General features: G+C 35.9%; 1 protein-coding gene across 1 annotated transcript in view; it reads right to left on the bottom strand.

The window, feature by feature from the left end:
• GRB14 (growth factor receptor bound protein 14) overlaps positions 1 to 13,914 on the bottom strand; it is a 51,895-nt gene extending 37,981 nt beyond the window's left edge. The window contains exon 1 of the mRNA XM_009274900.2: positions 13,852 to 13,914. Within this exon, the coding sequence (XP_009273175.1) occupies positions 13,852 to 13,914 (63 nt within the window). The remainder of the gene's footprint in view (positions 1 to 13,851) is intronic.
• Between the last annotated feature and the right edge of the window lie 3,311 nt (positions 13,915 to 17,225).

Below are 17,225 nucleotides of genomic sequence, written 5' to 3'. Positions count from 1 at the left end.
TAGCAGGTCATTGACTGCTTCCTCTTGGATTATGGGGGGTTCATCCTGCTCGCCGTCCCTGTCTTCCAGCTCAGGGGGCCGAGTACCCTGAGGATAACTGGTCTGCCTGTTAAAGCAACAGTCTGTCTTGGTTTTAGAGAGAATCACCAAATTTCACATTCATAAAAATATTTAAGGGCAGGTTAACTCATGACTAGTTTAAAAAAAAAAAGCGTGTTAGTAAAGTTTACTGCCTTTATTATCAGGTGTGAATGCAAGACTTTCCCTTCAAATATCCCAGTCTACAGTTAAAAGGCCAGCTTCCACCATTTTCTCCAAAGGGAAGACTTCCAGGCCAAAGGCATTCTCACAGTTTGCGGAAATCTTCATCTGCCATTATTAAAAAAAAAAAAAAAAGTGTGCACAATGATAAACCGTAGCTGCCCATTGTAAAGCAACTATTTTCTCAGTCACCACAACAGGAGCTTTCAAAAATTGGTCCTGTACACATCCCTGCGAGGAATGAACACAAAGAACTGAAGCACAGACACAAAACAACAAAGGATTCATTAATATTTTAGGCACCCAAATCCAAAATGGTGGTCATTAAGCCTATGAACCTCGCTTCTGAAGGACGGTTCACAGGACACCACACGATTTCTGCACAGACTTGTCAACGTGTATAATTGGGCAGGTAGGAACTGTCACCCAGTGATTAGGGACAATAATCTGGAAGCCTGTCCATGGGGGAAGAGGGCAAACCTGAGTTCCAGCATGCAATCCAAAAAACAAATTTATGTAAAATACAGGTCCCAGTGAATCCTGACTTCTTATTTGGAACACAGCATAGCTTCAAGAGGCAGAAGGAACACTGCTCCCATGCAGAAAAATATAAAGGATATATATATACAGTAGCTTAGGTGACACAAGCATTAGACTTAAAATCTCTGTCATGCACAGACTCCCTGTATTCCTATCAACTTCAGGAGGGGAAATTTTAAGATCCTGTTGCCAGCAACATTTCCTATTCTATAGCTCCAATGTTCTACAACACCTTGCTTTTTTCTCAAGATAAAAACCAGAAAATTTATAAAAAACAGCCAAAATAGGCAGATTGGACACATCAGAAGTGACGTGAAAGGAAATGAAACTGTCATCTTCTTCAATAGGACCATCAAGGCTATTAAGGAAAAGTTAAGCACCTTGTATGGCTTGTGAAGCCATATATTGAAGACATGGAAGATCAATTTAAAGAAACTGAAGGTAAGCCAAGTCACTGATTACAAGGACAGCAAACATCAAAGAATGAAGTAGTTGCCCAAAGAAAGAGGAGCTGTTCTTCCAAGTGACCAAAAGTGAACTTTGCATACACTTACTTATTATTGATAGATTGAGGTATGGTCCCACAAGCACTAAAAGATATAAAAACACTAATAATCAATTATGACTGTCTTGCAAGAAAACCAAAGTGCCGAGAAAGGAAGAGCAAAGTCTAGGAAAATTGCCTACCTTTCCTACCACAACCCAGAAAAATCTCATATTATTTCCAAAATCTAACCATTTTAAAATGACATTTCAAATAGCAAAAATGATGTCAATTTCCAGCCTTTATTCAAACATAAGACCACTGACAAGAATGATTTCTCTAGCAATTCATGAATTCGTTGCCTCAAAACATGATGAATTTTTTTAGACCTAAATATTCTGTTAGAAGGTATTAAAAAAAATGTTTAATTTCACAGTTACAGTGTGCACACGTTATCAACCAAAACAATTTCTACTTATTTTCTGTAGTAGTCTTCTGATAGTTTACTATGGCACTATGGCAACTGTCTATATTATATAGCCCATACAGTCACTCCCCTCTCCCAGACTCTTAGTATGGCCCTACCTAATCCAGCACAAGATTGACCATCCCATGAATGGAAAAAATCACACCAAAAAAAGGAACTAAATAGCAATGTGAAGAAGTAACAAAAAATATCTGAGAATACCTACAGGCAAAAAAAGTCCAATTCTTAGTTTTAAAATATGTATTTGCCATCTGACTCTGGGCAAGTCAGTATTAGTCCCTTAGTTTCCTTTTTGTAAAATGGGGCAGGGGAACTGAAATCTGTTTCTGTACAGCAGGGTAACAGATTGAACTCATTAAGATTTGTAAAGCACTTAAACTTGCTCATATGACTACTGCTTTAGATGTGTAAATATGTTGTATTATAAAAAAGGAGGTTAAATTATGCAGATCTCCAAATTATAATAAGCTATGTGCAAAAATATACCAGCAAAGTTCTTTCAAATGAAGGTTATGACAATCACATTATGATGTTCGAAAAAATAGCAGAATGAGGACAATGCTGACATGCAATCATCTCAAAGACAACGTCAGTAAAACTGAAGAGAAACAAGGTCTGAAAGACAACAGGAAAGTTAAAATATAAATATCATTATTTAATCCTGAATTTGAGACATTCACTTTTTCAAAAGTGGTCAACAGAAGCAAAATATATTTATAAATAGTAATAAAATAGTTATAGAAGATTTAATTTCTCTGTATAAGACTGAACAAAAGGCAAGGTCTAGAGAAAGCAACTTCCATGCTTTGGACAATTAACTCATAGTACTTTCTGCTCTAAAAATAGTTGTAAGATTATTGTTAACTATACAATAACTGTCATTATATGATACTTTGCTCAAAATGTTACTATAATTGTAGAATTAAATAATAACAGCTACATTGTGAAATTCAACATACTGTAAGTAAGAATTGCAGTAATAAATAACATGTAGATTAAACATAGAAAGTGAAAGATTTATCACCATCAACAGCCATTACCACAACAAAGGACCAAATCAGGAGTAAGAAATGCAAAGGGATCTATGGAAGTAAAAACCACAATAAAGTCCTTAAAAATAATGCACATTATTTATAAGGAAAGGCGGGGCTGGATGGGACAATTTATTTAAATAGAGAGTCTCAAATTATTCTGCCTTACCAGAGATCTTTTTCAGACTATGGAGATTCCAAACAAAAGCAGCTAAAGAGGCATTTCAAGTACAACTGGTAAGATGTGTAAGAATAACTAGAAAGCTGTGAGGAAATTTAAACATCATTAGCAAAAATTTCAAATAATACAATTCCATGGAATAGCAGAAATGAAGTAAAATTAGCAGGTTTGCTAGATGATTAAGCAGTCAAAGGATCACTTATACAAGATAAACATACTTCAGAGCAGCTAAATGATTTATTTGCATTAATTATTCACAACGGATATGGAAGAATATGTTCCCAGATCTACTCTTTACAGGTGAAATAAAATTGCCAGTTTAAAAAGAGGGGACACTGGAAATGAAAAGGAAAAAAACCAAATAGTTAACAGAAGGTTATACAGTCTAAAATTTAAAGGAACTTAAATGGCAAACCTCAGTCTATCCTAACATCAATAGAAATGGAGGCTTAGGCTCCATCTATTACTTCCTCTGATATGCACAGGGTATAAACTTCTGTTCAGTCCTGACAAAGAGGAAAAGCCCAAGGGCTACTGCGGCAGATTAATTTTGGGGTGTTGCATTGTGAATTTGTGAGCCACTGTTGCCAGACAGATAGGTAAGAATCTACTAACATTACCTAAATCTGTCTCTTACTAGAAGAAAATCCACTCTTAAATTTATGAAAACTTTTCCCCATCTTGTTCATAGCATTTACTAGAATGATTTAGAGTAATCATCATACTTCTGAAAAATCTCAGTGGGGTAATGCAGTTCACATTGATTGGTATCAATAACTTTTCCCAAGTCCTTCAAAAGAAGAGCTATTATGAAGATTAAACAGTCACGGAGTAAGAGACTGCAAAATAAAGATAAACTTGGAATGAACGGTTCATTTTTAGAACAGCTAGCTATAGTCAAGTAATTTCAGACTGTTACTCATACTAGTTTTTAAATCAGAGCAGAAAACCCATGTCTTACAAGCCATGATAAAAATAAGCCTTAGTTATTTTTCATTACATTATTGAGTAATGCTAAGTGTGTACATTAACATCTGACACAAAGGTATTTGAAAAACCTCTTGGCCCTGGGAAAGGTAAAAAGTTCCCTATTCCTGTCTTCTATGAACCACTTACTTATAGACAGCTAATCAAATGTAGGTCACTTCTCAACCTCAGTGCACAGCATGCATGGCTCCCCGGTTAACCTAAACCCAGTACATAGACATGTAGCTTTCAATTAGGAAGACAAGGGAGTTTTACATCTTCCTATCCACTAAAAATAAATAAATAAATGACGACAATCCAGTGAAACTTGGGTAAAATTCTTTAACCAAGGGAAAGTAATTGTAAAACTCAGTGGAGAACATAACATAATCCAACTTCCGAACAAGTACATTTGTATGCAAGCTATTCTCCCTTCTAGCCATGCATCACCACCTCTTAGTGTCAGAATCACCATGCTCTTTCATATAGTTCAGTATGTCCAACCAATACAGCTCACAGTAGAAAGCTTGTTATTTACGCTAAATGTACATGCTTTATGACCCATTATCTTCACTTGGAGCTACCTTAATATTTTTTCACAAAATCCATAGAAAATTGCTGAAGTAACTAGCAAGGTACAAAACTCATCTTGGTAGTGGCCAAGAGTTTCATATTTCACCCCCAAACAAAGTCCTTTACAATAAAAGTTCAAAAGCCTTATTGTTTGATTTAAAAAGATCAATATTCAGACCGGACTGGATTATTGCATTAAGGTTAATAAGAGTGTACTTTCACGTGAACTTTTCTTCATGAAAAGTTAAATTTAGTGGAGGCGAACAGCTTATTAGCCCTATTAGTAAACTTATGTTATTTAGTAGCTTCAGTCCTTTGCTTCCACACTGCCTGCCAAGTCTTAACTTTACATAGCTTTTATATATTTAATAGTAATACACAGCTTTACATTTTACTATATACAATAGCAACATTTAGAACGCACTTACCATACACTGATGGAAAAATATCCAGTTAGACTAACTGGACTTAAAAAGAGGGATGGGATGGAAAAATCATACTAGAGGAGTCAAAGAATCTGACTTGAAGGAGGAACTTCAGTATTTCGTTTAAAAAAAAAAAAAAAAGAGTTTGTGAAATAGAAAATGAACAGCAAATGAAAAAAGTTCCCAGTGCACCAGTGTTCTTTATCCTCCAAACTAGAAATATGGTAGAAATTACCCACATACTACTCTACTTTCCAAAGAACTCATGTATGAAGATCGGGGGAGAAAGAAATTTCAATATAAAGCCACTAAAAGACACTTCTGTTTTTTGTTTTCTGTGTGCAACAAAGTTAAGGGCAGAATGTTATCAGCCTCATGTTTGAATAGCTTGCCCCTATTTATGTCAAAGCGCTAACATTATTTAAATGAGGCTTTCTGTATTTAATAGTGCAGTTTGTCCAACATATCCTTCGCTTGTCAGAGATAAATAGAATGCTGTGTTCCAGCACAAGAGAAAGCAAATCTGTTACTGCCACGTTCTGGCTGCACTCTATGTTTCTGAAGAGATACCAGCTATAAAAAGAAGTACCTATTGTTTCTACCAGGTTTTTCACACTATGTTGCTGGTTTCTCAGTAGACCAGACCAAGCCTCTGAATAACACCATTAAGAGACCAGTTAGTTTCCCATTTCCTTTGCAGCAGTCCTAAAATAAATCTTTTAAATAAAAAAAAAGGAAAATTTTTTTTCTTAAAACATTCTTTCACTTTTACAATTTTATACAGAAGTTCTGGCTTGAACTACAACAGAGCTTCAAAGCAAAAAATGCCTTTGTCATCACCTTTATCACCTTTGTATTCCCATGGAGGTCACTAGAGGAGAAAACAATGTAGACTCTGTAAGACTTGTATTTTTAACTAAAGAAGACACAGTTTGGAAATTTTCTCAGAATTTCTGGAGTGGTACATGGAATATCCAAAGCAAATATGACAAAGGCTACATAGGTTAACCTACTATAATAAATAGTTGTTTTAGAATGCTGAAGCACTTTGCCGTTTAGTAAAAGACCAAAAAACTGCTTTGCTGGGTCAGACTACAACATCCTTCCAGCCCAGCACTGTCTCTGGGTATCTGTTTCTAGCCACTGGTGGTATATAACAGCAAGGTTTAACTGCTGTAGAATAGTTATTCTGACAGAACGTTTTATCCCTCAGTACTTTTGAACTTGTCTTTCATTTTATTCACATAGCATTGTTCCCTCCGGCCAAAGCATAAAATCCAAATAAAGAGTAAATCCTGCAATAAAGCTAGTAAGCCTACTCAAACCATGTAAAACCTTCAACTATACACTGTTATATTATTACAGATTTGTCAGCAAATTTTGCTGACAACTCCAAGCCACTACAGGAACAGAAAAAAAGACCAGGAACACCTGGGCATGGAAATCTGGCCCTGTAATTGTTGGCAAAATGTAATAGTCATCTAATGCAGGAGACACTCATTAAAACAAGTGAACAAAGTGGAACAAAAACATAATGTTAAGTGGATGATGTAGTAATAAGGAGAGACTAATCATTTCAGAAATTCAGTGTATTTTGACAATGTTTACCTCTAATCATTTGTTCTAAAATGAAAATGAGGTATGTAGACTGAACAGCCTTCAGTCATACAGGAAAACTGAGAAGTCAGTAGCACAACTCTCATCTCTACACATGCTGTGATACCCTACATTCAGAGGTCTTCTGGGTTGTCTGGCTGCTGCTTCTCTTCCCCACACACAAGCCATGTTCATATCATCATAAATGTGTGTATTTTATTTGTGTTATGATCATCCTAAAAGTCTTGTCAAACAGGATGCCCAAAAGGATGGTGACAGACACCAATCCAACCAGTTACAATCAGTAGGACCAAAGGAAAAATGACAACATTGAGGGCTTGCATACGCAGCTGGTGGATAATTTGATGAGCTAGTTAAGTCTGGCTGTCAAGCTAGTACAAGACAAGCAGAGGGCTCCAATTGCTATTCAGTCTAGATACCATTTAGTTGCTAACCTCTTGGAGAAGGGAATTAACTGGTTCAGAAAAGCAGTGTAAGTGGCCTAAGAAAAAAGCACAATGTTATGTTAGGGCAAAGGTCGGAGGTGGAAATGATACAATATGCAACAAGAGTGATGAAAAAAAGACTGAAGAAATCAGAGTATGCTGAGGAACAGTGAAAAAAAGAGGATTCTAGTAGGAAATAAAGGAAAAGCATTAAGGGTGTCAACTGAACACTTCCTCCCAGGTCTCAGTCCTTCATAAGAATTTTAGTGGTGCCAAACAGAAAAGTTATCAGCAAAGACACAAATAGCAGAAAGTTGTAACCTCAGGGATGTGCAAGGCACAAGAAAGAAAGGAACCAAAGATGTCTCTCCAAGTTAACATTTCTGATGCCCAAGCATGCGTATTGGTAGAGATACAAGTCAGCAGTCCAAGACAGCCATTAGGATCTGTCAGAGAGAGGAGATGAAATATGTTATGAGAAATATGATGAAATATGAGAAATATGATGAGGGCCTATCAACTCTGGCTCAAGAAACTGGATATGTATTCTTGGAAAGTATGACTTGGGAAGTTTGACTCACCTTGCTTTGTACTGTTCCCTAGGCACCCATTATGCGCTGTACTGTGCCAGAATAAATCTGTTCTCATATAACTACTTTAAACTATGAAAAACAGGTTGCCTTGAAATAATGTAATCATAAATAAAGGGTTGAAAGCAACTGAATAAGGGCAACTTCAAAAAAGAAACTTTAGGAAGTCACTACCAAGTGTAAGAGACTAAGATGGACTGGAACCAGGGTAAAATTTCCAGTGTTACAATAGAGTTATATTGGTTCAGAAGTTTTGATCATACAGTCGTAACTTCTTTTTTAGGTCCTTAAGGCAGTTGGTGTTTTGTTGGGTTGGTCCTGCCTCTGTTCCTGACCCACAGGCAGAAAAACAAGGAGTGGGGGAGCACGGAGCATGGCCAGTACCCATAGCAACAGCATGAAAATGAGGAAGAAAGCGAGCTTAAATATGAATAATTCCTGGGTGCAAGGTGATGAATTTTGTTTGTATACATTAGTATATCTCTAATTATCAAAAGTAAATAAAATCTTCTAATTTTTCAGGCACTTGCTTATGTATCGTAGCATGTTGAAAGTAACACACACAGAAGACATGTAAGTAAGGGAAATTTGATTTTTCACATAGGACTGACGCCAACACCTTGTGTGCAGTTTGCTGAGTTTCTCCCTTCATATACAGCAATGCAGCATAATCAGTATGGGGTTTACTACCAGTAGAAATAACGATTCAGCAATAGCTCTTGATATACTTCAAGGCTAGATAACACAGTCCAAAGGTCAAGTTCTGACTTCTCGAAGCCTAATTTATTCAAGAGGAGACTAAAGTACTAGAGCTAGAAAATGGCCAAGCACTTTCTTCAATTGATGAAAAAGCTGGATTTTTTTCCAAAGGATTTCTGCCAACAGAAAAGGATTATGAGCAGAGTAGGGCACTAAACACTGCCAATTTCCTTGGTTACTGTCTGAAGAACGTTAGATGTTCAAAGAAGGCAAGAAGAAACTGAAAAACATATCAAAGATTTGTTCAAGAACTGAAGACAGAGAGGAGACAGGGTGCAACATTAATTGTGCCACTAAACCTTGTCAAACTATACAAGGGACAAGTAATGACCAAGTGTATTAAAACATTGAGATTTTAAAAGACTTTTTAAAAAGCTCTGTGCACTTATTACTCACTCTCTTACACACACACACACATACATCCCTAACTACCTTTCATGGCAACTATGCAGCATAGTGCTATACATTTTAAATTCCAAGATAGCTGACGATTTTGCATACAAAATATTCTCTGAAATTTGATTGCTTGTAGAGACTGGAATGTCACAGGAGAGAAAAAAACTCCCTCTCTACCCCAGTAGCTGAACCATAGGGATTGCTAAAGTTAGTTCCATTTTGATTTCATTTATACATGTTGGAATCATTTTTACACACAATAAAAATGACAGGAAGCTTTACTGGTTTAATGTTATTCAAAGCAGGAAATATGACTGGCCAACTGGTATATGACTGCTATACCAGAATCCATTTTTAGGTGCCTGCTTGAGTATAAAGAGTACCTCTTCAAAGCAAAATCTGGTCCCAGAACCCTTCTCAAGTATAGTATCAGATCTAGATTTATTCAGCCATCATCATCAGGGAGGGGAAAAGTCCTGCAATGCCTTCCCCTGAGGAGGCCCTGTCAGTAGCTCTCTCCTAAACAGTCCCTGGATCTAACCAGATCTCTTCCACAATGACAGAAAATGCTAGTCTGCCACTCTCCTTCTTACCTATCATCCACAAACTGAATCTCTAGCATCAGGTCAGCCTCTATCATGAGTAGGTAATTTAGTATCTTCAAGTACAGTACAGCAGATGACTGAATTCTAGGCAGTTCACAAATCTTTTCATAGCTAACATGAAAGTTGTATGCTCCCTCAAACAAGTATCTGAGGGAGATACTTATAAAACTAGTTTCACAAGTTTTTATGTATTATCAAGAGGAAGCAAAAATTCCAGATCTCCCCAATCACAATGCAGCTATCCTAGCACATGTTAAATACATAAAGGTGGCAAGACCTTTCCTTGAGCCTACATACTATCTTGGCCTTCTAGCAATTTTAAGCATAAACTTCTTCCAAAAAACACACTACCAGTCTCCTGAATTCAGTCTGGGTCTCTGTCCATTCCCATATATATTCCTCCTTCTCAGCCTTCCTCAACTCTTGCTCTGGTTCAAATCCTTTACTATTTGTATCAAACTCTGCAGATCCAGTAGCAGCATATCCTGATGCTTTATCCTAGTAATTTACCTCTAAGATCTAATTCTATATTGAATTTCCAGTCAGGCCCATCTTACTACTTTACCTGTGGTTATACCCATTATCTTCTCTCAGATCCCTCAGTAAGTCATAAAACAAAACATTCCATTAAGAATAAGACCTTACAGCGATTCAAGTAATTCACCTCAACCACCACAGGTTTTCTGACCACTGTTCCTGAAGTATTTAAAGCACGCTCAAGTCCATCCCCCACTTAAACCTCTCATCTGTCTTCAAATCTTTGTGGGACGTTACCCCTTCTTTTCCTTTATTATTGTATTTATTATTATATTATTTATTATTGTATTTTATTTTTATTACTGTACAAAAGACAAAGAAGACACAGGTGTTGTTTATGCATCTTTAAATGACTATTTTTCAAACTGTCCTTACAAAGAGCTTTTTCATACATGAATGCTTTGTCTGCCCCCAGTTATTTTATAAAAAGTATGCATTTAATGACACCATTATCATGTCACTTAAAGTGCCTTATGTAAAATTCCTGGATTAGCACATTGGCCTTTCATCTCAGGGAACCCAAATGCAAAACTGAAAGATTACTTTCATGCTCTTAGCCTTGCAGACAGACATTACTAATTCTCAGTACAATTTGGCTTAAGTGACCATTTTTCCTTGGGGGAGGGACAAGTGTTGATTAAAGCAGCGTGTGATTTCAGGCCAGAAAAATAGATGGAATAAAGATGCAAGAGAAATCTTGAAAGTTGCATGCTTATACCAGTCCTAGATTTGAGCGATCTAAACCACATCCTCATTTTCTAATCAATATTTCTTCCATTTAAAAGACACTATGCAATCTCTTCGAGAATCACTGGAAATTATTCAGCTTCAATACATACCACCTATGTACACAGGGCTTTTTAACATTGTGTGACCTAGTATGCTATGAAGTTCCCAGCTGCTGTGGAAAGAACTACAACTCTCACTGTTCATACACCTTGCATCCAACATCGGGTCCGTAAGTACTCTTCTACTTATCACATAACAAGTCTAGTAGACTTGTGGGTGTTTATCTTGAATAAATGATTGGCCTTTAACTGACCGTAAAACAATGTTTGAATGCATTATGACCTTTTAAATCTAATTTCTTAAAAACATTTTTAGAGGAGTACAAAGTTATTCATACAAAAGTTAAAGAAGATATTTACTCTGACTGTGTTGGATTAATTATATCTCTAGTCTATATACACACTATAAATCTGGTTTTAATAGTGTTCAATATGCGTAACTCCCCATGCTTATTAAGCAAGTAATTTTTCTGCCTGTGCTAAAAGACCCCTTGGAACCTAAACGAGGGCCTGTAGCTTTAGTTAAAAATATATTACTTAAGAATAAAACACGTCAACTGTGATAAATACTTCATATCAGATTTTAAAACAGAAAGAAGTATGAAATAACTTTGGACAAAGCATATTAGATATTTGGAATGAAAATGAGAAAAAACCGTGTATTCAAGAAACTGGCAGAACAGCCAGATTAGCACATTGATAAGGCAAAATTTTACCTTTTGTGAGGGAGAAAAAAAAGCCAACAGAAAAAAAAAAGACTGGCAATTTTTGCATTACCATAATTAAACTAGACTTCTTATACAATTACCCATTCCATGAATTTAAGAAATAATCATTGGGGATGATCGATAGCCTAAAATAATACTTTATGAGCTACTGCTTAAGTTTCTCTTGACTATGCAGTGCTAACGTAACATTTTTACATTTCCAGGTCTTTCTTGCATTACAAAAAATAGAAGTTGCACTACTTTAAGTCAAAGGTGATGTCTAAGGTTCTAATGTCCGTGAGAAACATAAATAAATTTACACATGCACACACATGCACAAATGTTACCCCTTACAAGCAAGGCTCTTTCTTGCCTGCCTTCCTGCCTTCCCTCCCTGCAGTATTCCAGTTCCAGAAATCAGGGTATTGCTGCAGAAATATAAAAGCACCTTCTGAATAGAGAGAAGAGATACTTTCAGGAGGAATTCTACATGCATAGATACAAACATCACAAGCATAAACAGGACTATTAAATTTGGCATACAGTGAGCCCCCAGTGAGGACACACGCCTTTCAGAATTTTTGCAACTGTGTGTAACCCAATACCTACCTACCTAAGGCAACATCCTGTGCTGCTTCCTCCTCCTACTTCCTTTATTTTTATTTTGGGCTTACAAAGTGCACAGATAAAGAGAAGTAAAGCCAGTACCTGTTGATAGCTAATTTGATAGTAGTGTGAAAACATTTGTGTTTTAAAATAGGAGAGAATGCACAGAAAACGATCTTACTCACCATGCATTTGTCAAAAGAGAAAAAACCTTGTTTCCAAGAATGATGCTCACCTCCCAATAGCAAAAAAAGAAAAGCAATCCATTAAAATATACAGTACAGTTAAAACTGAGTTTCCTAGCCTTCTGAATGCTAGATTGAGCAAAGTTACACATCTCTCCCCTCCCACATAGCACCAAGTACCGCTGCGTGCATACCAGAGGAGTCCAACACAACTACAAGCTGCAAGAACAAAGACCTTCATCTCCTAACATACAAATAACCAAAGAACAGCCAAAAATAAAGTAATTATGACAACTGAAGATTTGAGACCGTGTGGGGTGTTGGGGGGAGGGAGACAGGAAGGGGAGGGAACCACAGGATTGAGAGGATGACAGCTGAGAAGTTAAATCTAAACCACAATTTTTAAAAGAGTATTTTTGAGGAGTGTAACAGAGGTATACCAAATTGTTAGGATAAAACTGTGTAAGAGCACATCTTGCACACATCTAACCCTGAAAGGAAAGTTACTATACCAGAAGAGTAGTATATGACCATGTTATTAAGACAGTAGTATAATCTAATCTGTAGCAATCAATCACACTAAAATTGTATGTTCACAGGTTTCCCCTCCAACTCAAACAATGAAGTAATCTGAAAGAATACCATATATCCCAAATCAATAAGAGCTATGTGTTCATATACTACTTTAGACCCACTGGACTTACGCCATAAGAAGTATATGCACTGTCCTGTGTAAATTGTTCATGAGAACCATTTAATACTGTACCAATATTTCAGTGAAATTTCATTTTTCACACTGCTGGTATATTAAAAGCCTCTGAGTAACAGAAGAGTCTATTAACAGTGATTCAGGCACATTATGCAGCAATGAATTTTTGAAAAATATCTACACATTTACAAAATAAATCGAACTAATGAATTACTTGCAGTTTGTTTGAACTAACTTCTTAGAAGTTAATATATCTGGCTTAGCAGAGAGTCATATTTCCATACTTCACTTCTGTGTGTATTTTTAACTTCATACATACCCCTAATGCATAGAGTTACACTAGGCAATCCTAGTGCACATAGGCGTAATGATTTTGCATTGCTTCCACTTTTTAGAGAGAGAACGAAAAAAGGCAAGCTACAGTGGCTACAGAGAAACACTGTACAGTGTTACCCTGATTCCCAAAATACATGATGGACCATCCACTATTAAGGTGTTAGCCAGAGAGGGTGAGGAAAAAGTATGTTGTGTTTAAGGCTAATCCAAAGCCTGTGGAAGCAGACTCCAATAATCCTCCTTTAGGAACAGTACCATAGCCTTCTACAGAGGCATATTTTAATATTCTGAAATGTAATTATGACACTTTATATTTAAAAACTACATAAATCTGTAAGCAAAATCAATTTCTTGCACAAGGTACAGAATAACACTAACAGATAAAAAAGCACAGTAACAGTAACAAATTTGCAATTACATACACATATATATTTATGTATATTATGTAAACATACATTTCACATAATGAAATAAAAATCTACATTTATCAGAAAAGAAAAATTTTTATTACACTAGAGAAATAAAAAAAATTAAGTAAAAAATTAAATATAGCCCTGTTTATTTTAAACATTATTTACACTAAGCAAATGTATTACCAACCCATACTAAAGTCAGAATTACAAGACTGATTTAAATGCCGTACCCATTTCTGTAGAGTTATTGGCATAACTGCAGGCAATGTTACTCTTCTTGAAGACAAACTCATGTCTGCTTTTCAAAAAACTCGCCAACCTTCATTCAGGTGATAACATGAAGCAGAACAAAGTAGTTAGCAATATTCTTTGAAGCCTAACTTCTCATAACCCAAATATTGGAGAGTCAGTGCAAAGAAAAGAGTAAGGATCTAGTAAATGTCACTCTGTTTATGTGAATCCATTCCTACTCAAAGCCAATTACGGAAGACACCGGGGTAGGACTAACTAGAAAACAACCAACCAAAAAGCTTGAAAACTCGTCTTCTGTCCTTGGAAAGACCCACACTGATATCTCTGGCTATAAAAATAAGCAGAACATGCATTTCTATCACTCAGAACCCTGCCTTCACCGTCAAAACAAAAACAAAAACCAAATCGTTAAAGACACCGAGTGGTTATAGTCTTGTTGGGGTTTTTTTCCTTGCTTTTTCCAGCAAACAAAATATTCTTCAGTGCTTCTGATCTTAGGGTTTCAGGAAAGTAACTGAACATAAGAATAGATGCACTGAACCCATAGAGTTTAATTCTGTGATTCTTAACTACTTTTATTCAAAGCAGCAGCAAAACTCCCCTTTTACTAAAGGTAATGCAATTTCTACCTTTGCAATGCAACAAAGGCCTGACAATGTGGCACATATAATGTTACAAGTGAGCAAAATTTAAGACTGTTTATGAACTCAAATTGTTCATCACCCCCACTCACATATTTACTTTATGTATCAAATATCTGCATAACAAGTCTGGTTTCATTACTGTGATTCCACTAAGAAAGCCAGGGTTTTTTCGTTCCTTCTTTGTCAAAAAGGGTGAGATTTTACATTGCTTATATAATAAGGCAAGCTATAATCTTTTTTTAAGGTCTCGTAACGTGCTTAATAGCAGAGAAACAGTTTTCTGGTTTTATGCAGCATGAGTAAGCAATAATCCTGCTGTAAACCAACTTATTAAACAGATGTTAGAACTGTGATATTGGCTATTTCTTTTATAACTCTTGAACAAGCAGTTTGCATCAGAAACATTGCTCACCATAGGTGAAGACTGCAGACATTCTGCAAAAATTATTTGTATTAAGTATTCGTAACATCTCAAACAATAATGTATCAGATATGCAGACTACTGTACTTTCACAGAAAGTTACTGCAAGTGTATTATTTAGCACACATCTGATGTATATGCCCTAGAAGCATTCAGAATTGACTTGACAAATGTTATAACAATCCATGCTAAAATTCACTAGGTCATATTGATAGTGTTTTTTCCCCTCAGTAATTGGAGATGAGCACATTCTGTAGTAATCCCAAAATGTCTAGAAAAAGATCTTGTCTGCAAGACATAAGAAACTATATACTGGCAAGTTAAACAATGTGATTTCATGTAATTTTCTGTTTTGAGAGTTTTGTAAGTGGCAAAAACTACATAACAAGTGACTGGCACCAGTAAGATACTTCAGAATCCATGGATTCAAAGCATCTATGTTCATGCTAAATTACTTTCCTGGAATCCTAAAATTAGTAGGGCTTTGGTAAATTCTGTTGATGAACAAGAAGAACAAACACTGTCAATACAAAAAGAATACAGCTCCCTCCCAAAAACTAAAACCTGCAACGCACTGGCATTTTACCTGCAGCTCTCAAATAGTAATAAAATACTGCCAAGGAATAGGAAGTAAAGACAAATATTTTCCTAAACTTTCAAAACCTGTTGTCCTTGATTGAGACATACAGGGTGGAAAAAACCTGATAAGAAACTGATGCCAAGTCACAAAGAGAATTTGTTTGGAGACAGACATTTGATCCTTGTTCAGTTAGCTTTAAAACAAGAGCTTTTAATAAAGCCATAAAACCAGTTAAAATACAGCAGATATTAGCCATTTCCTTGGCTCAGTAGTAAAGGTTCAGTTTTAACTTTGACTCATTTTAGTTGAGTCTATAGCAGCAATAGATGCATAGCAACTAATCTTCTAGGTTTAAGGTATTATGTTTATTTACTTTTATTTTTCTCTCTTAAGCTCCAGTCCAAAATCCTTATGAATGTTTTGAGAAATCAGAAGAATAAAAAACTGTTCCAGAGATCAAGTTGAAAGTGTTAATTCTGTAATATTTGGAATGAACATCCTTTTCTACTAGTGATAGCTATGATAAATGTCAAGTGTTTGCAATTAGGTTTTTACCTTTCAGGCACAAAGTATTTATTTCCTATGGGAGCATGTTCTCAAAATTCTATAATATAGCTTCAAAATTTTGCTGTAAGATTCAGAAAATAACTTGTGGTACCAGAGCCTGGTCCTGTAGGCATTTTACTCCCAGGAATATTAGACATGCATATGTTTGCAGCACCAGAACAAAAAACTCCCTCTACAATCTTTTTTCCTTGGATCTTACAGAAAAATGTTTGGGAAACAGTAACTGTAAATCTTGGTGCATTGCATTAGTGGCTTTATTGGGAAAGAAACAAAAATAACCAAAGCCATTTTTCCTTACCCCTGGGTATTGAAGGTCCTTGGCTCTTGAAAAGCACGTGCAGCTTTTTGTTCTATGAATAATACTGACCTATTTGTCTGCAAGGTGAAGCAAAGGATTATTTTCCTCAGTGAGACTATCTGTATTTTATCTTCTCCAGTCAGATATACAGACCAGACCTATTTAGAAAGTAAGCAAACACCTAAGTGTTGTGTTTGACTTTGTAATAAAAATCCAATATTCAGATCTGATTTGATTTTAAACAAAAATACTACAGTAATTCACTTATAGTAATGAAAGTACACATCAGTTGCACCCAAGAGTACTAAAAATGACATTGAGGAATACCTTAACCTCGTAAATTTCACAAACACCAATTTAATAAAATAAAATAAAATAAAATAAAAAAATTAAAATAAAATAATGACATCTCAACTTCGAAGTGCAAGCCTTGCAGAATCACTTCACCATCTGAAAGCCAAGAGGAGTTCTGTTGATAAATGTGAGATACAGAAAGGCTTTGAAAGCCAATTATGCCTTCAGGGAAACATACATAATCACTTTTTTTTCTACAGGTAAAAAGATTTGACTTGTCTGTGGCAGGTTTGCAAAGAATTTTGCCGGTGGACAGGAAGGAAATCAGATCCAGTTCACTTGCTTGAAAGCTCTGTAAAATGAATATGTTCATGCAGCTTTTCACTCCTATTTTTGTCACTAAGCTACCAGATACAGTTCTGAAAACACTGTGCAGATACTTTTTAGATACTTCAAAATATAAACCACTTCTACGTCTTGCCGCTAAAGAAAGCGTGACTAAATTGAGTGGGCAAGAATTGAAAAGCTCTTAGTAAGAGTCAGTAGCT

This window comes from Aptenodytes forsteri, unplaced genomic scaffold (genome assembly GCF_000699145.1).
Source record: "Aptenodytes forsteri isolate BGI_AS27 unplaced genomic scaffold, ASM69914v1 Scaffold255, whole genome shotgun sequence".
Taxonomy (NCBI): domain Eukaryota; kingdom Metazoa; phylum Chordata; class Aves; order Sphenisciformes; family Spheniscidae; genus Aptenodytes; species Aptenodytes forsteri.
This window is presented reverse-complemented; position numbering and strand designations above follow the sequence as displayed.